The 22,883-nt window shown below is 45.8% G+C and overlaps 1 protein-coding gene, 1 long non-coding RNA gene and 1 pseudogene across 5 annotated transcripts in view; 1 reads left to right on the top strand and 2 right to left on the bottom strand.

Moving 5' to 3' along the window:
* ANKRD16 (ankyrin repeat domain 16) overlaps window positions 1–22,883 on the bottom strand; it is a 41,743-nt gene that overhangs the window by 5,525 nt on the left and 13,335 nt on the right. Inside the window, exon 7 of one of the 3 annotated variants that reach the window (XM_020877956.2) lies at window positions 748–822. The exons of 1 other annotated variant lie outside the window; for it this stretch is intronic. In XM_020877956.2, the coding sequence (XP_020733615.2) occupies window positions 748–822 (75 nt within the window). Of the gene's footprint in view, window positions 1–747; window positions 823–11,807; window positions 12,189–22,883 lie in introns of those variants that run through there. One more of the 3 variants, XM_070472261.1, reaches the window with a different exon arrangement.
* LOC139036656 (uncharacterized) lies at window positions 5,840–22,408 on the top strand. 2 transcript variants are annotated; one of them, XR_011489492.1, is made up of 2 exons: window positions 5,840–6,405; window positions 13,296–22,408. It is a non-coding gene; the product is annotated as an uncharacterized lncRNA (long non-coding RNA). The 2 variants fall into 2 exon arrangements; XR_011489491.1 differs by having other exon boundaries at window positions 13,280–22,408.
* On the bottom strand, window positions 7,765–11,502 carry LOC139036529 (voltage-dependent calcium channel gamma-like subunit; annotated as a pseudogene).

Genomic DNA, 22,883 nt, shown 5'->3' with positions numbered 1-22,883 from the left:
ATATTGTCAGTGTTCCCAGGGGGTGAAAAATGATGTGAGTGAGAACCTCCAAACCAACTAGACTATCTAGTTTTTCATAACCCAGTATCAGATTTCTAGAAGGAGAGAATCTGGTTGGCTCAGCTTGGATCTGGGTCCAATTCAATCCAATTAACTATAGGCAGGGCTTCAGGTCACATGGCAGAATCTGGCTGCCGGAGGAGGGGGTATATACTGTTCCCAGATAAGAGGGATGGACAGATATTATAGAAGAGTCTTTCCACTTCCTTAACCCCAGCAAGCTATTCTGGTCTGACTCTATGTACTGTATTTGTAGGAGGTTTAGGGGGAATTTTTCTTAGAGATATGTTTATGATATCTCTATACCTTTCATATTAACCCCAAATCTTATACTAGAAGGCCTTTGAAATAAAAATACCTTAATTGTTTTCAATTTTCTCCTCTGAGGCAGGCGCTGTGTGAAGCCTCAGTGAGCTTAGATTGGTCCTGTCTACCCAGAGGTATATTTTAATTCCAGACTGATAGTAATAATAGTAATAGTATAGTCCCACTTTGGCTTAGTATTGCTTTTGTTTTCAAAGCCATTTAACCTTTTATATCTAATTATTATTTTAAATGTTAACATTTTTAAATCAGTTCTCTTCTTTGTATGACTAGGGGTTATCTGCATGTCAGACTGGAACATTGGACTGGGTCTTCTCAACAGGCATTCATAAACGGATGCCTGTGTTTTACTGGAATACTCACAGTTTGTCACAGTTTGACCACTGACTCTCAGATGCTCATGGTCCTGGGAAAAAATTCTGAGGTCAGTCTTGACAGCTACCAAAAGGAAAAAAAAAAACTCTTAGATAACAGAAAAAGAAATTATTGGGTTACCTGGTAAATAAAGACCCACTATGCAGTGATAGCTATGTAGAGTAACTCTGTTAAGATTAAAAGTGAGCTGAGCTTACAGCTATTAATCTCTCCCCATCTCCCCAAACAGTGTACTGCTCCCCCAGTCCCTCCCAGTCTACATCAGCATCTCCCAGTGATGCTGGAAACTCAAGATGCTTTCCCCAGAGAGAGGTCCTTATAAGTTAGAGAAGCACTGCCTTCATACCCTCTTTCAGGAGGGCTCAGAAGTTCTCACTGGCATAGCCATTTAGGAAAGAATACATCCGTATTTAATAAATTCAACACGCGGAAACCCTATGTCCCAGCTTTCTACCCCTGAGTACATACCAAAAAGAAATATTCTGGGGTATGTGTCAAAATGTTCCTTGGATTCTAATATGCAGCAACAAAGAGTTAAAGGTAAGCTCCCAGCAGCAATCAGAAGGATTAAACTACAATGTAGCCAAGCCAGGGAGGCCAAAGACAGACTGAGCATCCCAGTACTATGCCTTGACTGTATTGTAAAATTGTAGAATATATGCATCTTACACGTTGTTCCAAATATACTTGGGTTTAAATACTTGGTTTGGAATTGCATTCATTGGAGAGCAGGTCCATGTCAGAGACGTCACCCAGGTCAATCTCATGCTTCTCACTGCATAAGAAGCCAAGACAAGAGAGACAACATTTTGGGGCGAGGAACAGCGACTTTATTCATAAAGCCAGCTGACAGAGAAAATGGTAGGCTAGCATCCCAAAGAATCATCTTCTTGTTGTTTTTCAGTCGATAAGTTGTGTTTGACTCTTTACAACCCCATGAACTGCAGCATGCCAGGCTCCTCTGTCCTCCACTGTCTCCTGGAGTTTGCTCAAATTCATGTCCCTTGAGTCAGTGATGCTATCCAACCATTTCATCTTCTGCCTTCCCATCTTGTTTTGCCTTCAATCTTTACCAGCAGCAGGGTCTTTTCCAATGAGTTGACTCATCACATCAAGTGGCCAAAGTATTGGAGATTCAGCTTTAGCATCAGTCCTTCCAGTGAGTATTCAAGGTTGATTTCCTTTAGGACTGGTTCCATCTCCTTGCAGTCCAAGGGACTCTCAAGAGTCTTCTCTAGTAACTTACTATCTTAGCCAAGTTAGAATTCATTCAGGGCTCATTTTATACTAAAAAGGGTAGGGGAGTTGCTGTGACTGGTTGTTGCTAACATCTTAGAGCCAGAATCCTTTGTTCTTGCAGCTATCCATGTCGGTCTTGGTCACAATGTTGCTATAAACCTCCAATAAGACAAATGTTACTGTCTGTTCTGCAACTTCTTATCTATGAAAGGGAAGTGTTACACCTTTAAATGTCAGGACCTTGAGAATGAGCTATCCTATAAATTTCTGGCTATAGGCAACACCCTCTTAGCATCATGGACTCAATAGACATGAATTTTGAGCAAACTCCTGGGAGACAGTGGAGGACAGAGGAGCCTGGCATGCTCTAGTCCATGGAGTCGCAGAGTCAGACACGACTTCGCAAATGAGCAACAACAGGCAATGTTCTTTTACAAAGATGCAGAGCCAACATGACTAAGTTCAGGCAACAAAGCACAGAGCTGGAGCTAAAGGAATAGATCCAATATGGAGTCAGGCTTGTTCTCTGTTACAGGGGAGCAGAGTGGGGGACACAATAATAAAATAGAAGGAGGAACCTGAGATAATATTTCACAGATTGAACACATGCCTTTAATTTGACTCCTTCCTCAAAATTTGCTAAAAGGGCATTAAAGGAATAAAAAAGGATATAAACCCATAAGTTCAAAGAGAATAGAAAAAGAGATCAGCCGTTGAAAGAAGCTGATGGAATTTTTGAAGAATGGAAAGCAGATGGGCAAACCTGACTGACTTAACAGGCCAGAGGAAGCCGAAGCTCTGTGTGTTAGAGACTGCACAGAGTTAAGGCATTAAGAAGCAAATTCATTCAGGCTAGAAGACTCCAGAAAAGACAAGAAGTTAGGGGAACCTCAAAGGCCAGGTTGTGAGCAGGGGTGAAAGCAGACCTGGCTAGAGGTCTCCCTGCTCCGTTACACAAAGGCAGGCGGTTGAGTCAGAAAGGCCCTGGTTCTGGCACACCAGGCATACAAACATTCCACAGTCAAACAAAAGGGATTCTGGGCACGGTACCCAGAGTTGGGGAAGTGCGCGGTATATGGGAAATCCTTGTATCTTCCACCCAATTTTTAAAAATTAATTATTTATTTGGCTGTTCTGGGTCTTAGCTGTGGCATGTGGGATCTAGTCCCCTGACCAGGGATCGAACCTAAGCCCCCTGCACTAGGAGTGTGGAGTCTTAGCCATTGGACCACCAGGGAAGTCCTCTTCCACCCAGTTTTGCTGTGAACCTGAAACTGCCCTAAAACATAAAGTATACTAAAAACAACAGTAATAATAATAAAAAAGTTTTTTAAATGCTTTGGGATAGAGTATCATTTTACAAAAATAAAATGTAGCATTTTCACTTTAGAACATAGAAAGAATCTGAATGGCATTTGTTGACTGAGAAAACTGCGATTCAGGGAGGACTATCTCTTCGGTGATGCTCTAGGGGGATGGTAGATGCTTCCTGGACCCCTCCCTTGCTCTGCACAGCACTGCAGGTTCTAAGTGACCACCAGTCACACGTCCTGGCAGCGATGGGGCCTACAGTGGTCTCACTGGTTCCTCTGGCTTTTATGGCCACAGGGGTTTACTGGCTATGGTTGCACATCGAAAAACAACTGGACCTTTCCTCTTCTGTGGAAATAAAAGCAGCTTCCAAACAAGGACAGGGGCCTATGTTGATGTGTCCATCTGTGGATCTGAGCTGAAGTCATTTCACACTTGATCTTAGCCAAAAGGCCGAGAAGCGATAAAGTCATTTTATTCTTGTCATCCTTCACACTCAGATGAGCTTGTCATCATGTTTATCTCATTTCTGTTCCATCTTAACGCTTTCAGGTCTCTGATGTTGATGGCTCCACCCTCTTCAAACATTATAGAGTCGCCAGGTTCTAGAACAGATGGGAAAAGACTTGGGAGGGCCCACAAAAGCTCCCCATTCCATGGATGAAGAAACCCACACCTAAGAAAGTCTAGGTAGCTTGCACCTCTAACCACCATCTGTCAGTTAATTAAGTTAAATTTCTCTAGCAGTGGAATCCCATTAACATTGTGTGTGTGTTTTAATTTTTTTCCCATGAAACAAAAATAATATTATTTTCTTAGCATATGGATATTGATGCTGTATCTCCAAGCTTATTGTTTTTCAGATTTCAGGAGTAATATGGTGGAAGTTTGTAGAGCTGCAAGTAATAAGTGAAGTGTGTTGGGATATTAAAAATAGGGAATGATGAAGGTTAAGGTAAAGTAGAGAGGCAGTGCTTGGCCTACAGGGGATGTGTGTGTTTTAAGCTTTTCTCTTTTTTTTGAAGTATGGTTAACTGTCTGTGTCTCTCTGTTTCTATTTCTGTTTCTTTCTCGATCTCTCTGTCTCTCTCTGTCCTCCAAGCACTATCAGGTGCTGGGTTTCTCAGGGCTCTTCTCTTTGGGGTCTTTGTTCACTTCAAGATGCAGAGTACCAGGGCCTGGGATGTGGATAGAGGCCATGGACACAGAGAGGGAGCCCCTTCCTGTTGCTCACCCAGCTGCATCCTAGAAAACTGTTCTGAAAATAAGCATGTTGGTCAGATAGCATTATGTGCACATTGAGGTCACAGGCACCAGTCCCCAGGTGGGAGGCACATAGGGACCCTGTGTTGCACAAGGACTGTCCCTCTCTTCCTGTGACATGTGGACCTGGCCTTGACCAACTCTGCAGCTCAGCTGGTGGGCAGGAGAACTCCTCAGGTATGGACCTTAGAGCCCAGCGTTTCTGTGGTGTCAGAATACTTACACTGCAGTTCACCCTTAAAAAGCCAGTGGTATATATTTTTATTAATTTTTGATTTAAAGATAACACACATAGTTTAAAAAATAGTCAAATAAGATGAGTATACAATGGAAAGTAGCATCTGTTCTTTCTGCCCCAGACCTCCACGCCCCTCTCTTAACTTTCTCATGCATCTTTCCAGAAACATTCTCTATATATACAGGTGTAAACTCATGTTATATGTTCATGGTAGTTTATTTAAGGTCCAGGAATTAGAGGATTTTTTTTTAAGGCATAGGCCCTGCTCTTCAGGTTCTCTGTACCTGGCAGAGGAGGCAAACAGGTAAGAGATTGAAATGTGTTAAGAGCAGCAATAAAGACATACGAATGCCTCCAGGGTGTGTAAAGAAATCTCTCCACTCAACAATAAAAAGACCAAAAAAAAAAAAAAAAAAAACAATAAAAAGACAGAAGACTCCATTTTTAAAAAATGAGCAAAGGACTTACATAGACATTCTTCCAAAGGAGATATATACATGGAGCTAACAAGCCCATGAAAAGATGCTTAGCATCACTAGTTATGAGGGCAATGCAAATCAAAATCATGAGATACCAGAACACACCCCTGAGGATGGTTGTCACATTGAAAAGCGAAACAACGGGGGTGGAGACACAGGAGCCCTCATACATCGCTGGCAGAAATGTAAGATGGTGTGGCCACTGTGGAAAACAACTTGGCAGGTCCTCAAAATGTAAACAGAATTACCCAGCAATTCTGCTCCCAGGTTTGATACCTGGTCAGGGAACTAGATCTCACCTGCCGCAACTAAAGATCCCACGTGCTGCAACTAAGACCTGACACAGCCAAATAAATAAATATAAATAAATAAGATGCTTCATTTTACATAATGTGAATTTCACCTCTGTGAAAAACAAAAGAAAAACGCCTATGAAATTGTAGGTAAGTTAAACAACACGTGGAGGACTCAGGCCAGCAGAGGAGGAGGGGTGATTAAGTGCCAGGTAGGGTCTGGAGAGCCGTCTGGGCACAGATTTCCCCTGGGGAGATAGATGCTTTGTCTGAGCAATGGAGCTGAGTGCAGCTGTGTGCAGGGACCCATGGTTCCGTTTCCTTCCAGTTTACAAGAAGGCTGGGGCTGCTCACCAGGCAGACAGGCCTGCACTGCAGGGCCATCCGTGCTGCTGGAGTTGTTTAGAGCTCGCTTGTCCAGAGGCGGGAGGCGGGGCTGTGCTCCAAGGACCCCATGTCCCCTGCCCCATCAGGGAGGTTGCACAGCATCAGGGGAGGCAGTGCGACTCCTGGACAGGACAAAGCCACCCTTGTGTGGGTGAAGCAGAGTGTACAAACCACATTCTCCTCTGGGGGTGAACTGCCACCCTGTGAGGTGCGAGGTTTCTTTCCATCGCACAGAGCACCTCATTTTGTGTCTGAGGGTCCCTGGGCAGTCCTGCCCATCAGGTCTGGGCTGAGTGCTGCTGAGGGTGGGGACGGGGGAGGCGAGGGGCCGCTGCCTGGATGTACCTGACGATGGAATCAAGCAGAACCTGATGGCAGGTGTGGCCCAGGAGTTAATGCAGGTGTGCTCCCTGAAGGTTCAGAACACTTACAAAAGGTAAGGCATCGGCACCCCCCATCTCCCCTTGTGTTAGGCTTCCCTCCCCATTTAAGGCCCCTTTCTGAGGCCAACCAACAGCATGTGCTCAGTTGTGTCTGACTCTTTGCGACCCCATGGACTGCAGCCTGCCAGGATCCTCTGTCCATGGGATTCCCCAGGCAAAAATACTGGAGTGGGTTGCCATTTTCTGCTTCAGGGGATCTTCCCGACCCAGAAATTGAACCCACATCTCCTGTGTCTCCTGCATTGCATGCAGATTCTTTTCCCACTAAGCCACTGGAGAAGCCCCCATGCCAACCAGACCTTTCCTTTAATTAATAGCAGACCCCTGCTTCTCTTCCCCATGAATCCTCTTCCACCTGTCCATTCTTTCAAGGTCTCTGACAAAGATTCAAGCCACTGCTTTGTGCTTCTGCTTTGGCCGGGCACTGGCTAGTACTCACCATAAGCTGATTCATTTAGTCCTCATAATTACTACATAATGCAGGAATTACTAGGTCTGCTGTACCAATAAGGAAACAGACTTAGGGAGGTTGGTATTTGGCCAAGGTAAACACCTGGTTAGTGGCAGGATAGGATTCATCAGTTCAGTTCAGTACAGCCACTCAGTCGTGTCCGACTCTTTGCAACCCCATTACTGCAGCACGCCAGGCCTCCCTGTCCATCACCAACTCCAGGAACTTACTCAAACTCATGTCCATTGAGTCTGTGATGCCATCCAACCACCTCATCCTCTGTCGTCCTCTTCTCCTCCCGCCTTCAATCTTTCCCAGCATCAGGGTTTTTTCCAATGAGTCATTTCTTCGCATCAGGTGGCCAAAGTATTGGAGTTTCAGCTCCAATGAATATTCAGGACTGACTTCCTTTAGGATGGACTGGTTGGATCTCCTTGCTGTCCAGGGGACTCCAAAGAGCCTTCTCCAACACCACAGTTCAAAAGCATCAATTCTTTGGTGCTCAGCTTTCTTTATAGTCCAAGAAAAACTATATGTAACTATACTGGAAAAACCATAGCTTTGACTAGATGGACCTTTGCTGGTAAAGTAACATCTACTTTTTAATATGCTGTCTAGGTTGGTCATAGCTTTTCTTCCAGGGAGTAAGTATCTTTTAATTTCATGGTTGCAGTCACCATCTGTAGTGATTTTGGAGCCCCCCAAAATAAAGTCTCTCACTGTTTCCATTGTTTCCCCATGTATTTGGCATGAAGTGATGGGAGTGGATGCTATGATCTTAGTTTTCTGAATACTGAATTTCAAGCCAACTTTTTCACTCTCCTCTTTCACTTTCATCAAGAGACTCTTTAGTTCTTCTTTGCTTTCTGCCATAAGAGTGGTGTCATCTGTGTATCTGAAATTATTGATATTTCTCCTGGCAATTTTGATTCCAGCTTGTGCTTCACCCAGCCTGGCATTTTGAATCATGTACTCTGTATATAAGTTAAATAAGCAGGGTGATGATATATAGCCTTGACGTACTCATTTCCCTATTTGGAACCAGTCTGTTGTTCCATGTTCAGTTTTTTTTTTTTTTTTTTTTTTCCATGTCCAGTTCTAACTGTTGCTTCTCGACCTGCATACAGATTTCTCAGGAGGGAAGTTAGGTGGTCTGGTATTCCCATCTCTTGAAGAATTTTCCACAGTTTGTTGTGATCTACACAATCAAAGGCTTCATACTCTAAATTTATTTATTTTTTAGATTTTAATATATGTTTATTCTTGTAAGATCAACAGCCTAGTAACATGGCCATGGCTAAGCTGGTGCTACTGGAGGCACCACCTAACCTCTGGGCTACAGACCAGCTATAAAGGCCCCTGGGCCACTGGCCAGACCACCCCAAGGCCAAGAGACAGCAGTTTGAATGTCACATGTTGGCAAAGTCTAATCTTTTTTCCTGCACCACGTGGGAAGTGGGATCTAAGTTCCCCAACCATGGATTGAACCCCATGACCCCTGCATTGAAATCACAGAGAGTCTTAACCCCTGGACCAGCAGAAAAGTCTGGAAAAGTCTCATCTTGACCACACTTTCTGGTAGAACTTGATGTCCTTGGAGGGGACCCTAAACTTTTGTAGGCAGGCCCCAGGGATGCATGATGCTGTTGATATGGGTGATGCTATTGACATGCAAGGGTTCAGAAAGAGGAGGAAGGAGGCCATGGAGTCACTCCAGAACATCAGGGTGAGGCCTGTGAGTGTGACCTGGCTCCTGAGAAGGTCAGGAAACTCAGGAGCCCCACGAAGGAGAGGGCAAACGAGACAAGCATGAAGGTGGAGCCCACAGCCCACTTGTGCTGTGAAAGGGGATCCGTGCACACCTGGGACACTATGAGGAGCTCCAGGCCAAAGATGGTGACCACCACTGCCAAGGTGGCCACGATGCAGGCCACCAGCATGCCTGAGACCAGCCTGGGCACGTGGGCCTGACTTGGGTCTCAGAGGCAATGCAGCCCAGAAGTACCACAGTCTGAAGGGGAGGTTGTCGGCCAGGAGCCACTGCCAGCACAGATGGAGACAAGGCAGAGGACCATGGCCAGGGAGGCAGACAGGATGATGAAGGCTTGGTGAAGGATTCCAAGAAGGGCTGGTGGGGCCTCCTTTGGCCAGTAACCTCTGTGTCTGGACACAGGGGGCCTGTCCAGAGGGCTCTTCATTCCATCCTGCCTTGCTGCCTCCACGCCCCCTCGCTCAGATCTGCAGGGTCTAAATTTAATGTTAATAAACTGCCCACTACTATAAACCAGTTATTGAAGAAATGACATATAATGTCATATAATGAGAAATGACCCTCCTAAATGATGTAATGTCTCAACAGAGTAAAAATGAAATTTTTGCAGTAGCAACAGTGTGTTTACAGAGAGATGGGAGGTATTTGGGTGTGTATTTTCTATGGGGAGGAGGTTTCAAATTAAAAAAAAAAGAACAGACCAGCAGGTACTTGGGAGTCAGGACGGCCATGGCACCAGAGAAGGCAGCCTTAGCATCAAAGAAGGGCCAGCATTAGTCCTAGGAAGACGGGCATTTAATCTTTATTTTTATCATGGGTTGTCTTTATTTCTGATCAGTGTGTCCTCTTCTTTAATAACTAAAGCAGATGTACAATGTAAGTTTGATAGACCATAAGCAGGCTATTTTAGTTAGCATAAAATTCGAATTAACTCAGGGATAAGCCAGAATGACTTCCCCATACTCCAGCAGGTGAACATTTCTTTAATCAATCTGTTCTCAAGTTTTCTAAATATGTTCTTGAGTTTTCTAAATATATAAACTATTTAATTCCTTAACATAGGACACATACTTTCCCACAAAAGAATGAACCTTATTACCTGCTAGAAGTTTCACATCTCTGCTCTCATAATAATCCAAGTCCCTGATTCTATCTTTATTTTTATTTATTTTTTAAATTAATTTTTCCTGGGGTATAGTTGCTTTGGGGGGCTTCCCTGATGGCTCAGCAGGCAAGAATCCGCCTGCCAATGCAGGAGATGCAGGTTTGATCGCTGGGTTGGGCAGATTCCCTGGAGAAGGGAATGGCAACCCACTCCAGTATTCTTGTTCTGGAAACTCCCATGGACAGAGGAGCCTGGCGGGCTATAGTCCATGGGGTCACAGAGAGTCGGGCACAACTTAATGAGCAAACAACAACAACATAGTTGCTTTATAATATTGTGTTTGTTTCTACTGCACAGCAGTGAATCAGCTATGTGTACATATATTACCTCTTTGGGGATTTCTTTCCCATCTAGGTCACCACAGAGCACTGAGAAGAGTTTCCTGTGCTATTCAGCAGGTTCTCACCAGTTATCTATTTTATACATAGTATCAGTAGCATATATGTGTCGATCCCAATCTCCCAATTCCTCACCCCATCTTTATTTTTAAATAGTGATGTGTTTGTAGCATCTACACCTGACGAGTCTTGTAGGGTAGCAGTATCACAGATGATCTACAGGAAAAAACAGTCCACTTCCTGTCAGGCCCCAGAGGAATTGAGAGCACTGTGAGGTAATGTTTAATTGCTCAATCGTGTCCAACGCTTTGCAACCCCATGGATTGTACCCCACCAGGCTCCTCTGTCCATGGAGTCCATTCTTCAGGCAAGAATACTGGAGTGGGTTGCCATGCCCTTCTCCAGGGGATCTTTCCAACCCAGGGATTGAATTTATGTCTCCTGCATTGTCAGGCAGAGTCTTTACCAGTGAGCCACCAAGAAACCCTGAAGTAAAGTTACCAGTTGGCTAAATGTTGTCACAAACCAACGGACACCACACCCAGCAGAGCCTTCCACACCCTGCCCCTGGGATTCCCAGATGCTGTGACAAAACAGACCCAGGACAGGGAAAGGGAATTCTGCCTTTATAAAAGTATTTGACGGAAATGAAAGCCTTTTGCTTTTTCAGGAAGGTATTTAAAATGTGTACAAAAGACCTACTTATATTTAACTGTAAGAGGGTTTTAACAATGACATGTTGTCTTAACACATTTGCTTGTTTAGTCATGCCCATTTCTTAGGACCTGGCGGCCCCCAGCAGCCCTTGGTAGCAAGGATTCCATGGGAAGTTCTGGGTTAAATGAACAAGTGATGAGAAGTGTGTGCAGATGGACGAAGGCAGGAAGGAAACAAGAATAAATGGCAAACACTGTATTTATGTAATGAGAGTATGATGACATTGAAGCCCTTGAAATTGCCTTTTGGTATGACTATAATGCTATTAGATAAATTTCGGGTTAAAGTATTCACCTGCAATTATACCTACTCAGTGAAACCCTGTGTAGCAGTTATGTAGTATACAGTTTGTCTATAAAGAACTAGCATGGAAGGATGTCCAAGATGTAGTTATGAGAAAAAAGAAAGTGAACTCCCAAAAGAAAGTATTAAATCATGATCAGATTTTTGTAAAACTACCCCCACTCCACAAATGTATACTCTCCCTGGTGGCTCAGTTGGTAAAGAATCTGCCTGCAATGCAGGAGACCTGGGTTCCATCCCTGAGTCAGGAAGATCCCAAGAAGAAGGAAATGGCAACCCACTCTAGTATTCTTGTTCTGGGAAAGAAATCTCATGGGCAGAGGAACCTCATGGGCTACAGGCCATGGTGTCACAAGAGTTGGACATGACTTAGCAGCTAAACAACATAAATGTATATATTTGATTTCACATATACAGAGAAAAATCTGGAAAACTGTCCACTAAATCATTTGCTCTGGTTGGTTCCAGGAAGGCTATCAGGGAACTTTCATTTTCTGTGTTTGTAGTTCTGTATTGTTTGCATTACTTCTGTGCATACACTTTATTTTCATAAACATTTAAAATCTTAAGCCTTTTCTTCTCTTTTATGTTTCCCTGCACTTGATCATGTTTTAATTTTGTAGTTAGGAATAAAAAATGCAAATAACCCATTTTATTTTATTTTTAGTGTCTTTCTGTAATATAGTTTTTATTTTATAATAGAGCACAGCTGATTTACAACATTGTGCTAGTTTTAGGATTTACAATAAGGGATACAGTTACACATATACATCCACTCTTTTTAGATTCTTTTCCCATAGAGGTTACTACTACAGAACACTGAGTAGAGTTCCCTGTGATACATAGTAGGTCCTTGTTGAATAAATCACCCATTTTAGCTTGTTTTTTTGGTAACTGCATTAAAAAATAGTCTAACCCTTGGCACTTGGGCTCACGCTGAGGACAGCACAGACTCGATTCTGAACCAGCACTGTATTTAGCTTTTCACAAGTCACTGGGCTCTTGGGTGGGAAGAGCAGCTGTTCTTCCTCCTGCAGTGAAAATGTGGAATCACCAGCTATTTTCATCTGTGGAAGTACTAATTTCCTCCCATAGCTGCCTTCTCTCTCTCTCTCTCCTTTCTCCTTCCTGTTTATCTGGGTGGAAGCTGGCTGTGCTTGTCTAGCATGGGCTCAGGAAGGATGGAGACCACCTCAGAGGGGATAAACTAGAGAAACTGGACCTCATCACTGGTCTTATCAACAGTTATCTGTGAGATCTCTCTCCGTCTCTCTTTTTCTAAAAAATTGTTTTTAATCGAAGTATAATAGCTTTATTACCCAACAATATTGTGTCGTTTTCTGCCATACATCAGCATGAATCAGCCACAGGTATACGTATGTCCGCTCCCTCCCACTCCCCACCCATCCCGTCCCTCTAGGTGGTCACAGAGCTGTGGTTTGAGTTCCCTGAGTCATATGGCTATTTGACAAGTGGCAGTGTGTACGTTTCCATGCTGCTCTCTCCATCTGTCCCCCTCTCTCTTTCCCCTCTCCTCCACCCCAGATCCATACGTCTGTTCTCTATGTCTGCATCTCCATTCCCGCCCTGCAAATAAGTTCATCAGTACCATCCTTATAGATTCCATATATACGCGATTTTCCTCTTCACTGTGAGTCTTTGCTGGTCCAGGAATCCCACAATTCTGAGCCTGGGGGTTTATTTCTCATCTCACACGCAGGTCAACCCAAAGGAGCCCCTGCCTCCAGGAGCCTCCTCTTCCCTCCTGGAGGCAGTAATGGCTTCTTTCTCGGGGAGCACCCTCTCAAATCTCGCACGAAACACACTAAATCACAGCCTCAGCATGGCCTCCTCTTACTTCACTCAGAGGTATTTTTCGAGTCTTCCTGCAGAACTGAGTATTTCACTTGTAACGTAGCCTTGGACCTATCTACCCTTCAGCTGGCCAGGGGGACCATCTGTCTTGAGATTTGCTCTGGTGAAAATACCTAGAGAACTGAGTCTTGTTACTGATTTGAAAACCACTTGTAAAGAAGAACTGGTTCCAGGTGTTTTGTGGGTTGATCTTTTTTTTTTCTTTTTCTGTCCCTCCTTTGTCCCTGCCCCTCACACTTCCTCATAGGCTAATCCTTTTAAAGGATGTTACTTGCCTACAGATCCAGGAGATGGTGAAGGACAGGGAAGTCTGGCATGCTGCAGTCCACGGGGTCACAGTCAGACAGGACTGAGCGACTGAACAGCAGCTTGCCTACAGAGAGCACCACCCCATTTTTGGATTAAGAGAAGAGGGAAGATTATTGTTTCTCCCTGAGCTCTGGGGACCCCTGTCCTATCTCTGGACTCTGGCAAGTGGGTGAACCAGCCCAGGCTGTTGCAGTGGGTTGCAAAGCTGGGACGTTTGAGAAGTGCAGTCACAAGTCGCTGCTTCTCTGCCCCTGCCCCCATGCTACCCTGACATCTGGAAGAAATATGACGAAGATCAATTAACCCCAGCGATGATGCGAGTGGTGGAGGAGTGCCAAGTACACGCCCTCAGGCTCTGCAGCTTCCCCTCCTGTGAGCGCCTTTGATTTGGAGAAATGACACTGAGGTGAAAACCAAAAGGCAAAGCAGCGGAAGTGTGGCCGGGCTGCTAAACTGTCTTGTTGTTAGCAACCCACTTTTGGTCTAGATTGAAGCCTGGATAGTAAAAGTGTTTGCTTGTTATGTTCTATGTGCTGGGGAAAAAAAAAAGAGTAAGACCTGTGTGTGTGTGTGTGTGAAATTCACCGCACCAGGAAGTCAAGCTCCTTGCTGAGGCCAGTGAGAAGAGGTCGGATAATTTCTCAGGTTTTTCTTTCCCTGGATTATATTCAGGTAGCTGAAAGGGAAACTGAAGTTCCTGCCTTGGCACAATTCTCACTGATATTTATTTATTAAAACCTTTTATTTATTTATCTTGGCCGCACCAGGTCTTAGTTACAGCATACAGGATCTTGTTCCCTGACCAGGGATCAAACCTGAGCCCCTTGCCTTTGGATGCAGTGTCTCAGCCACTGGACCAGCAGGGAAGTCCTTGTCACTGATGTTTAAAAGAGAGAAAACCTCTCGATTATTGGAAAGAAGCAGTGATGCACTCTGATGCCTTCAAGAGCTCGAGTCTGGCTGACTGGACATGCATGGAGCGTCAAGCCCGTGACTTAAGAGGGCAGGGGGCCAGCTGGGTTTTCAGATGCTTGGCTGAAGAGCAGATAAGTTACTGAACTTTGCTGAGCCTTCACTGGACTGAATGGACTCTTAGACTTAAAACTCAAAGAAATTTTGATAATACTGTTCTCTGTTGCAACGGGGGAAACTGACACTACATGACAAGCAGTGGCAATGCTTTTAATGAGAGGTTACAAAGCAAATAACGGATATCAGAGAGCCAGGCCTTCACTTAGTGCTTTCAATGTGCCAGGTACTATACTTGGACCCTTCTGGCAGGTTGGCATCGTGGCCTTTCTATAGGTGAGAACATTGAGTCACTTGGTCTGAATTCTCCTGAATGGGGAGATGCAGGGTTGTTTCTTAAACAGAGTTCTGTGCCACCAAAGTCTGCTTCCTTCCTTTTATCTTACACACTTGCCCTGACTCAGCAGCGGTGAGTTTGGGGGCACCTGAAGACAGCATCGCCAGGGCAGCAATGACTAGAGGAGCCGTGTGACTCTTCATGTGACAGGTCTCTGTCCCTGGCTTGTGAGATGGGAAACAAAGGCACCACTGTTCAGCAGAAACCCACTGGGAGAGGCAAGTATTCTCTGTGAACTGGGGTCTCATTCAGGGTCGCCAGACCTGGCAAAATCTGGGACACCCAGTTAAATCTAAACTTCAGATAAGCCACCAATGCTTTTCAGTGGAATTACATCCTGTGAAATATTTGGGATGTATTATAATAAAAAAGCATTCGTGGTTTATCTGAAATTCAAATGTAACTGCATCTTCTCTGGCAACCATGACCTCATTGTATCACATCCTAGGTGTTGACTCTGCTCAGGAAACCCTTGCCCACCGTCTCCAAAAATCAACATGATTTCCGCCCTTCCAGGCCCAGCCCAGATGCCATGTCTTTCAAGAAGCCATCTCCTTACGTGGCCCCACCACACAGAGCCCTGACATAGCCACAGAACAAGCCCTGCTCCTGTTAACAGATGTCAGCTTCCTGAGGGCAGAGTCTGGTCCCCTCTTCGCTGCCCCTCACTGACCCTTCACTCATTCCACAGAGACTTACGTGGGGCCCGCCTATGCCACCTGGAGGAGAAAATGGCAACCCTCTCCAGCATTCTTGCCTGGAGAATCCCATGGACAGAGGAGCCTGGCAGGCTATAGTCCATGGGGTTGCAAAGAGTCGAACATGACTGTAGCGACTTAGCATGCACGCACGCACCTATGTCAAGTGCAAAGCAGGCGTGGACCCTGATCTTGTGGGTTTTCATTTTGCAGAAAAGCCTGGTGTTCTCAGGCCAGTTATGAGCAGTTGTGTGAAAGGATGGAACAGAGTGTGGCAGAGGGCTGCTCTGAGGCTGTCAGGGGCCAGGATGAACAGGAGGAACCCACAGGACAAGTCAAGAGAAATTTCCAGACGACACCGAAGTGTAAGAAAGTCTAGTCAGTTTGGGGAACTGAAGGCAGGGAAGTGGGACCCAGAGAGAGGTTTTCTATCTGGTGGGTGGGAGGCAGGGGCCCACAGGCAGTGTGGGACTGTGACTGCTCCACCCCAAGTGGAGACGATGAGTCTGCAAGCAGGGGAAACCATCAGGTGTGTTATCAGCTTTGGGGGCTGCTCATGAGAGTTACATGAAGGGAAGCATAAAAGTGGAGGAAGCAGGAGCAGTCAGAGGCCATTATAGGAATTCAGGCCAGATAGATGTAGGGGAGGTGGTGTGGACAGTGGCTCTCACAGCAGTTCCAGGCCCACCTGCTGTCCCACCTGGTCTGGAACTTGTCCACCCTCCCCAAACCCCTTCTCCCGAGGTAAAGGCTGTCCGCCTTGCCCCTGAAGCTGGGCAAGACTTCCCCAGCCAACCCTGACCGATGGCAGATGGGGAAAGGCAGTGTGGACTCTCCCCTCTCTGGATGCTCACCTCTGGGACCCTAGCCCCCACCCGATGAAGACGCTCACATCAGCCCATAGAAAGAGGCCTCTGAGGGAGGCCCCTGCAAATACCTGAGCTGCCAACCAGCAGCATCGACGCCAGACAATCTCTGGCCCACAGTGTCCGTTAGACTCTGGCTACACTGCGGCCCTTCCTCAAAGGGGACATGACTCCCTTCATAGGCTGGAGAGCAGGGTCAGGGCCTGGACCACTGGCACCGAGGGTCTGCCTGTCCCCAGCTGTCCTAACTCACCCTGGGTTGGCTTTACCCAGGCTTTTACTTGGGGCAGAAATACATTTGTAGGTATGCAACTGTTATTTTGGATCTTAACTATGGGAGCAGAACTGATATCCTAACTAATGGAGGCAACAAGGGAGGTGTGGATAGAGTGGACGGAAGCTCTGAGAAGGAACAATGATGTGTATGAACGTTTTATTGATCTGCCTTCCCCATGGGCACATGTATAAGGTCAGGAAAGGGGAGGGTTTTGAGAGTATATGGGATCCACACTCATGGAGCAAATGGTTCCTTCTTTGCTTTTGGAGGGCATGTTTTTCTTGACCTGCAGACTTTTTTTTTAATTTATATTTTAATTGGAGAATAATTGCCTTTCAGTGCTGTGTTAGTTTCTGCCACACATCAACATGAATCAGCTGTAGGAATACATATGTTCCCTCTCCTGAACCTCCCTCCTACCTCCCTCCCTAGCCCACCCTCTAAGTTATCACAGAGTACTGGATTTGAGTTCCCTGTGCTATACGCCAAATTCTCACTGGCTGTCTATTTTATACATTCTAACATATATGTCTTAATGCTGCTGCTGCTGCTGCTAAGTCGCTTCAGTCTCTCTGCATGTGCCCTGCCCTCTTCTTCACCTGCTGTGTCCACAAGTCTGCCCTGGCAGCTTGCAGACTTTTCTCATTGAGTGATTTTTATTTCAGTCGGGACTAGATCTGATAGACAGAGAGCCTGATGAACTATGGAAGAGGTTCATGACATTGTACAGGAGATAGGGATCAAGACCATCCCCATGGAAAAGAAATGCAAAAAAGCAAAATGGTTGTCTGAGGAGGCCTTACAAATAGCTGTGAAATGAAGAGAAGTGAAAAGCAAAGGAGAAAAGGAGAGACCTTCCCATTTTGAGTGCAGAGTTCCAAAGAATAGCAAGGAGAGATAAGAAAGCCTTCCGTTGCGATCAATGCAAAGAAATAGAGGAAAACAACAGAATGGGAAAGACTAGAGATTTCTTTAAGAAAATTAGAGATACCAGGGAACATTTCATGCAAAAATGGGCTCAATAAAGGACAGAAATGGTAGGGACCTAACAGAAGCAGAAGATATTAAGAAGAGGTGGCAAGAATACACAGAAGAACTGTACAAAAAAGATCTTCACGACTCAGATAATCACAATGGTGTGATCACTCACCTAGAGCCAGACATCCTGGAATGTGAAGTCAAGTGGGCCTTAGAAAGCATCACTATGAACAAAGCTAGTGGATGTGATGGAATTCCAGTTGAGCTATTTCACATCCTGAAAGATGATGCTGTGAAAGTGCTGCACTCAATATGCCAGCAAATTTGGAAAACTCAGCAGTGGCCACAAGACTGGAAAAGGTCAGTTTTCATTCCAATCCCTAAGAAAGGCAATCCCAAAGAATGCTCAAACTACCGCACAATTGCACTCATCTCACATGCTAGTAAGGTAATGCTCAAAATTCTCCAAGCCAGGCTTCAGCAATACGTGAACCAAGAACTTCCAGATGTTCAAGCTGGTTTTAGAAAAGGCAGAGGAACAAGAGATCAAATTGCCAATATCCGCTGGATCATCAAAAAAGCAAGAGAGTTCCAGAAAAACATCTATTTCTGCTTTGTTGACTATGCCAAAGCCTTCGACTGTGTGGATCACAATAAACTGTGGAAAATCCTGAAAGAGATGGGAATACCAGACCACCTGAGCTGCCTCTTGAGAAACCTGTATGCAGGTCAGGAAGCAACAGTTGGAACTGGACATGGAACAACAGACTGGTTCCAAATAGGAAAAGGAGTACATCAAGGCTGTATATTGTCACCCTGCTTATTTAACTTATATGCAGAGTACATCATGAGAAACGCTGGGCTGCAAGAAGCACAAGCTGGAATCAAGATTGCCAGGAGAAATATCAATAACCTCAGATATGCAGATGACACCACCCTTATGGCAGAAAGTGAAGAGGAACTAAAAACCTCTTGTTGAAAGTGAAAGAGGAGAGTGAAAAAGTTGGCTTAAAGCTTAACATTCAGAAAACTAAGATCATGGCATCTGGTCCCATCACCTCATGGGAAAGAGACAGGGAGACAAATGGAAACAGTGTCAGACTTCATTTTTTGGGGCTCCAAAATCACTGCAGATGGTGACTGCAGCCATGAAATTAAAAGATGCTTACTCCTTGGAAGGAAAGTTTTGACCAACCTAGATAGCATATTAAAAAGCAGAGACATTACTTTGCCAACAAAGGTCTGTCTGGTCAAGGCTATGGTTTTTCCAGTGGTCATGTATGGATGTGAGAGTTGGACTGCGAAGAAAGCTGAGCACCAAAGAATTGATGCTTTTGAACAATGGTGTTGGAGAAGACTCTTGAGAGTCCCTTGGACTGCAAGGAGATTCAACGCCTCCATCCTGAAGGAGATAAGTCCTGGGTGTTCATTGGAAGGACTGATGCTGAAGCTGAAACTCCAATACTTTGGCCATCTCATGCGAAGAGTTGACTCTTTGGAAAAGACCCTGATGCTGGGAGGGATTGGGGGCAGGAGGAGAAGGGGCCGACAGAGGATGAGATGGCTGGATGGTATCACCGACTCGATGGGCATGAGTTTGAGTAAACTCCAGGAGTTTGTGATGGACGGGGAGGCCTGGCGTGCTGCGATTCATGGGGTGGCAAAGAGTCGGACACAACTGAGCGACTGAACTGAACTGAACTGAATGTTAAATGATTAAACTAAGCTAGCTAAGCTCTTATCAGCAGGGAGAGCGGGGAGCATGTGAGAGGCCCAGAGCTGTGGACTAAGGGACAAGGTAACCAGCAAGTTGGACTTTGTTCCTAGGTGTTTCATGTTCACCTGAATCTTGGTTGATGATGGATTTTTCAACGAAACGGGGAAAAATAAAGCCCATGCATGCTAAAAGCTAGGATAGGAGAACACTCTAAAGCTCTGAGAGCTGCTCTGAACTTATCAGAGACTAATCCAAACAGACATACTCCAGTGCATTCAGGCTGTATCTGTTCACTCAAGGTTTCTAGTTAGTCTCTTAACTGCTGCTGTTGCTGCTGCTGCTAAGTCACTTCAGTTGTGTCCGACTCTGTGCGACCCCATAGACAGCAGCCCACCAGGCTCCCCCGTCCCTGGGATTCTCCAGGCAAGAACACTGGAGTGGGTTACTATTTCCTTCTCCAATGCATGGGAGAGAAAAGTGAAAGTGAAGTCGCTCAGTCGTGTCCGACTCTTCGCGACCCCATGGACTGCAGCCCACCAGGCTCCTCTGTCCATGGGATTTTCCAGGCAAAAGTACTGGAGTGGGGTGCCATTGCCTTCTCTGAGTCTCTTAATCAGTGAACCTTAAAAAATCCTGGGAGAATAAATGCAATATTGCCCTGGCCCGCCACCTTCTGGTGGCTCTAGGAATGGCAAGCTGGATACACTGCCACGGGCACAGTGCTCTCATTTTCTGGATGTGAGTTGCACTTTCTTTTCCCTGTTGCAATCCCTTTAAACTTTTTTTTGTTGTAAATACTATCTTGCATATATACATATATATATATTTTTTACACGTATATATGTAAAATGTGTGGAGTCTCAGCTATTTTCAAATGACAAAACTGTATTTCTTCCCAGCCTCCACCCTAAAATTTCAGGTGGGTCAGCTGTGCTCTCAGAAGGACCGCCTGTGGCCTCCGGGTGCTGGTCATGGGCAGGGTGCTGAAAACCCCGGGGCAGGTGGCAGCCACTCTCTGGAAGGGGACACAGGGAGAAAGCATCAGCGGTCAATGCGCTGGGTCATGGCAGAGCGCCATGGGTGGGTCTAAGGGACTGCAGCAGCGTCAGTCAGGGTGCAGAGCTGAAGCCGGGACCAGGGAGTCACTGTGGGGTGGAGTCGACCAGACAGCCAGGCCTCCTTTCCAAGGAAGGCCCCAGGGAGGCCAGGGGAGGGGTGTTGTGCCGGCTCTGGAATGAATGTAGGGAGTTTGGGAGTTTTTTTGTTTACTTTTTATGTTATACTGGGGTATAGTTGATTTAAATGTTTTCAAAATTTCTGATTTTAGGGGTAGGCTAGGTTTTAAATGAGCTGGATGTGGGGCCGACTTAGGACGTCCATGCAAAAACATACAGCCAGCAGCAGAGGGTCAGGGCTGGAGGGACTCGTTGGTCAGGGGCAGTGGGATGAGAGTGGGTGAGACGTGGCCGGGCAGGATGAAGCAGGGACAGAAGCCCTTACTGGTCAGGGCCTGATGGAGACGGGAAAGGAAACAGAGAGCAAAGCCCAGAAGCAGGTTGTTGAAGGTGACAGGAAACCAGCTTCCGGAAGGCAAGAGTGATCGATCATTGAACTGAAAGCATCAGGAACAGGAGGGCCAAAGGACATCACCTGAATTGGCAGTTAGGTCCCTGTGAACTAGAGCAGCAGCTGGAAGCTGGTGGCAGGGACCAGCAGTGCCGATGAGCAGGGGACCAAGGGCAGGTCAGGATGAGAAAGGATGCTTGAGACCGAGGATGGTCAGAAGGGCTGCACTGCAGAAGAGCCAGGGAAGGACGAGGCTGGCTAGGAAGGGTGCTCAGTACAGCATCCAGGACGCAGTCCTGGACGCAGTCAGCACTCAAGACCATGGGAGTCATCCTCCACTCACTGACCGTATCCAGATCACACGTACCAGGGCTGTTCCGGGCCCTGTAGATACAGTAAGTGAGCAAGAGACACAGAAACCCTGGCCGAGGAGCTTACCTTCTAGCTGAGGAGACAGAGGGTAGACAAAAGAAACAACTCAAGTTGTATGGTGTGTTCCTGAGTGGTCAGGGCTATGGAGAAAGCATAAACTAAGGGAAGAAGATATAACATTAAAGGAGTGAAAGGAATTTTAGATCATGTGGCCAGGGAAGGGCCCCATTCAGTGAAGACCCAAAGGAAGTGAGAAAATTACCTACAATTAGGAAGTGAGGGAATGATGTCAATGATCACCACCCCTGTATTAGCATTCTCAGTGCGTCACTATTGCAGGAACAGGTGTAACTGTATCATCACCCTATCTTTGCCAGTGAATGGTACCATTACCACTGTCCTCTCTGGCTCCCCAGTGATTTTGGCAGCACGTCTGATGGCCTGGGTCCAGCTACAGGAGCCTCTCCGATGGAGAGCCGCGTCCTGGGGAACCAAGTGCAACCCCACAGACGAGCGTCACGGTGAGTGCGTACATCAGGGGCACAGCTCGGACGGGAAGGCCCCTGCGAGCAGTCACTGCAGAGGAGAAGCTGCGTCACGTGTGCACCGAGGGGTGACGGGCAGCACCCGGCGGGTCTTCCTGTCCCACCTGCAAGTAGGGGTCCTCCTCATAGGCCACCCTCAGACCAGAGTAAGTGACCCAGAGACACCTCCGGGGCAACAGGAAAGGTGCAGCTCGAGGAGGCACAGGTGGAGAGTGTGTGACTCAGAGGTCACAGTCGTGTTCCTGTTGTTACTGTGTTAGTCGCTCAGTCGTGTCCGACTCTGTGTGACCCCGTGGACTGTATCCTGCCAGGCTCCTCTGTCCATGGATTTCCTAGGCAAGAATGCTGGAGTGGGTTGCCATTTCCTTCTCCGTGGGATCTTCCATACCCAGGGATCAAAGCTAAGTCTCCTGCATTGGCAGGTAGATTCCTTACCACTGAGTGACGGGGGAAGCCCGTCATGTTTCTACCAGAGCATGTATCTGGTTGCTAGAGATAAAAATCAGCCCCAGTGCCATCTGGGAAGAACAAAGAACTGGGCATTCTTGCCACGTCTGTTAAGTTCCCACCAGATTTACTCTGAACGAGGGGACTGAGTTGCTTGTGATTGACACACACATTTTTCTTTAACAGATTGGCTGGGACTGATAATTATTCTTTGCATTAAAAAAAAAGAAAAAGATTCCAAATGCTGGAGGCCTCCTCCTCTCTTCAATTTAAGTTGCTACAGAATTTCTTAAGTGTCTCATTTATTGGAGACTTACAAATCACTTTCTGTGGGCAGGTGGGACAGGACACTCGACCTGTGGCTTCAAGAACAAACACCATCCTTCAAACAAGATTATGAAAAAGGTTTGAAAATATCTTTGATGTGTTTTTAGAAGCATTTATTATCCAAAGCGAGCCACTACAGAATTGTCATTAAAAAAATAATAACCTCAGGATTAAAACATTAAAGTTTAATGTTTAATTAAACTTTAAATGTTTAATTAAATGCTTTAGTGCACATTAAATGTTTTAATGTTTAACATTAAGAATCAGAGTTTAGAATATAGAAGCGTTTCCATTAACTGCTTGTAAACATCTATGTAAATTGATCCTAACATTTCCTTCCTGGCTTTGAAACCAAAAGCTAAACCGCTGTAATGATCAATGAA

The sequence above is a fragment of the Odocoileus virginianus genome, chromosome 9 (assembly GCF_023699985.2).
Source record: "Odocoileus virginianus isolate 20LAN1187 ecotype Illinois chromosome 9, Ovbor_1.2, whole genome shotgun sequence".
NCBI lineage: Eukaryota > Metazoa > Chordata > Mammalia > Artiodactyla > Cervidae > Odocoileus > Odocoileus virginianus.
This window is presented reverse-complemented; position numbering and strand designations above follow the sequence as displayed.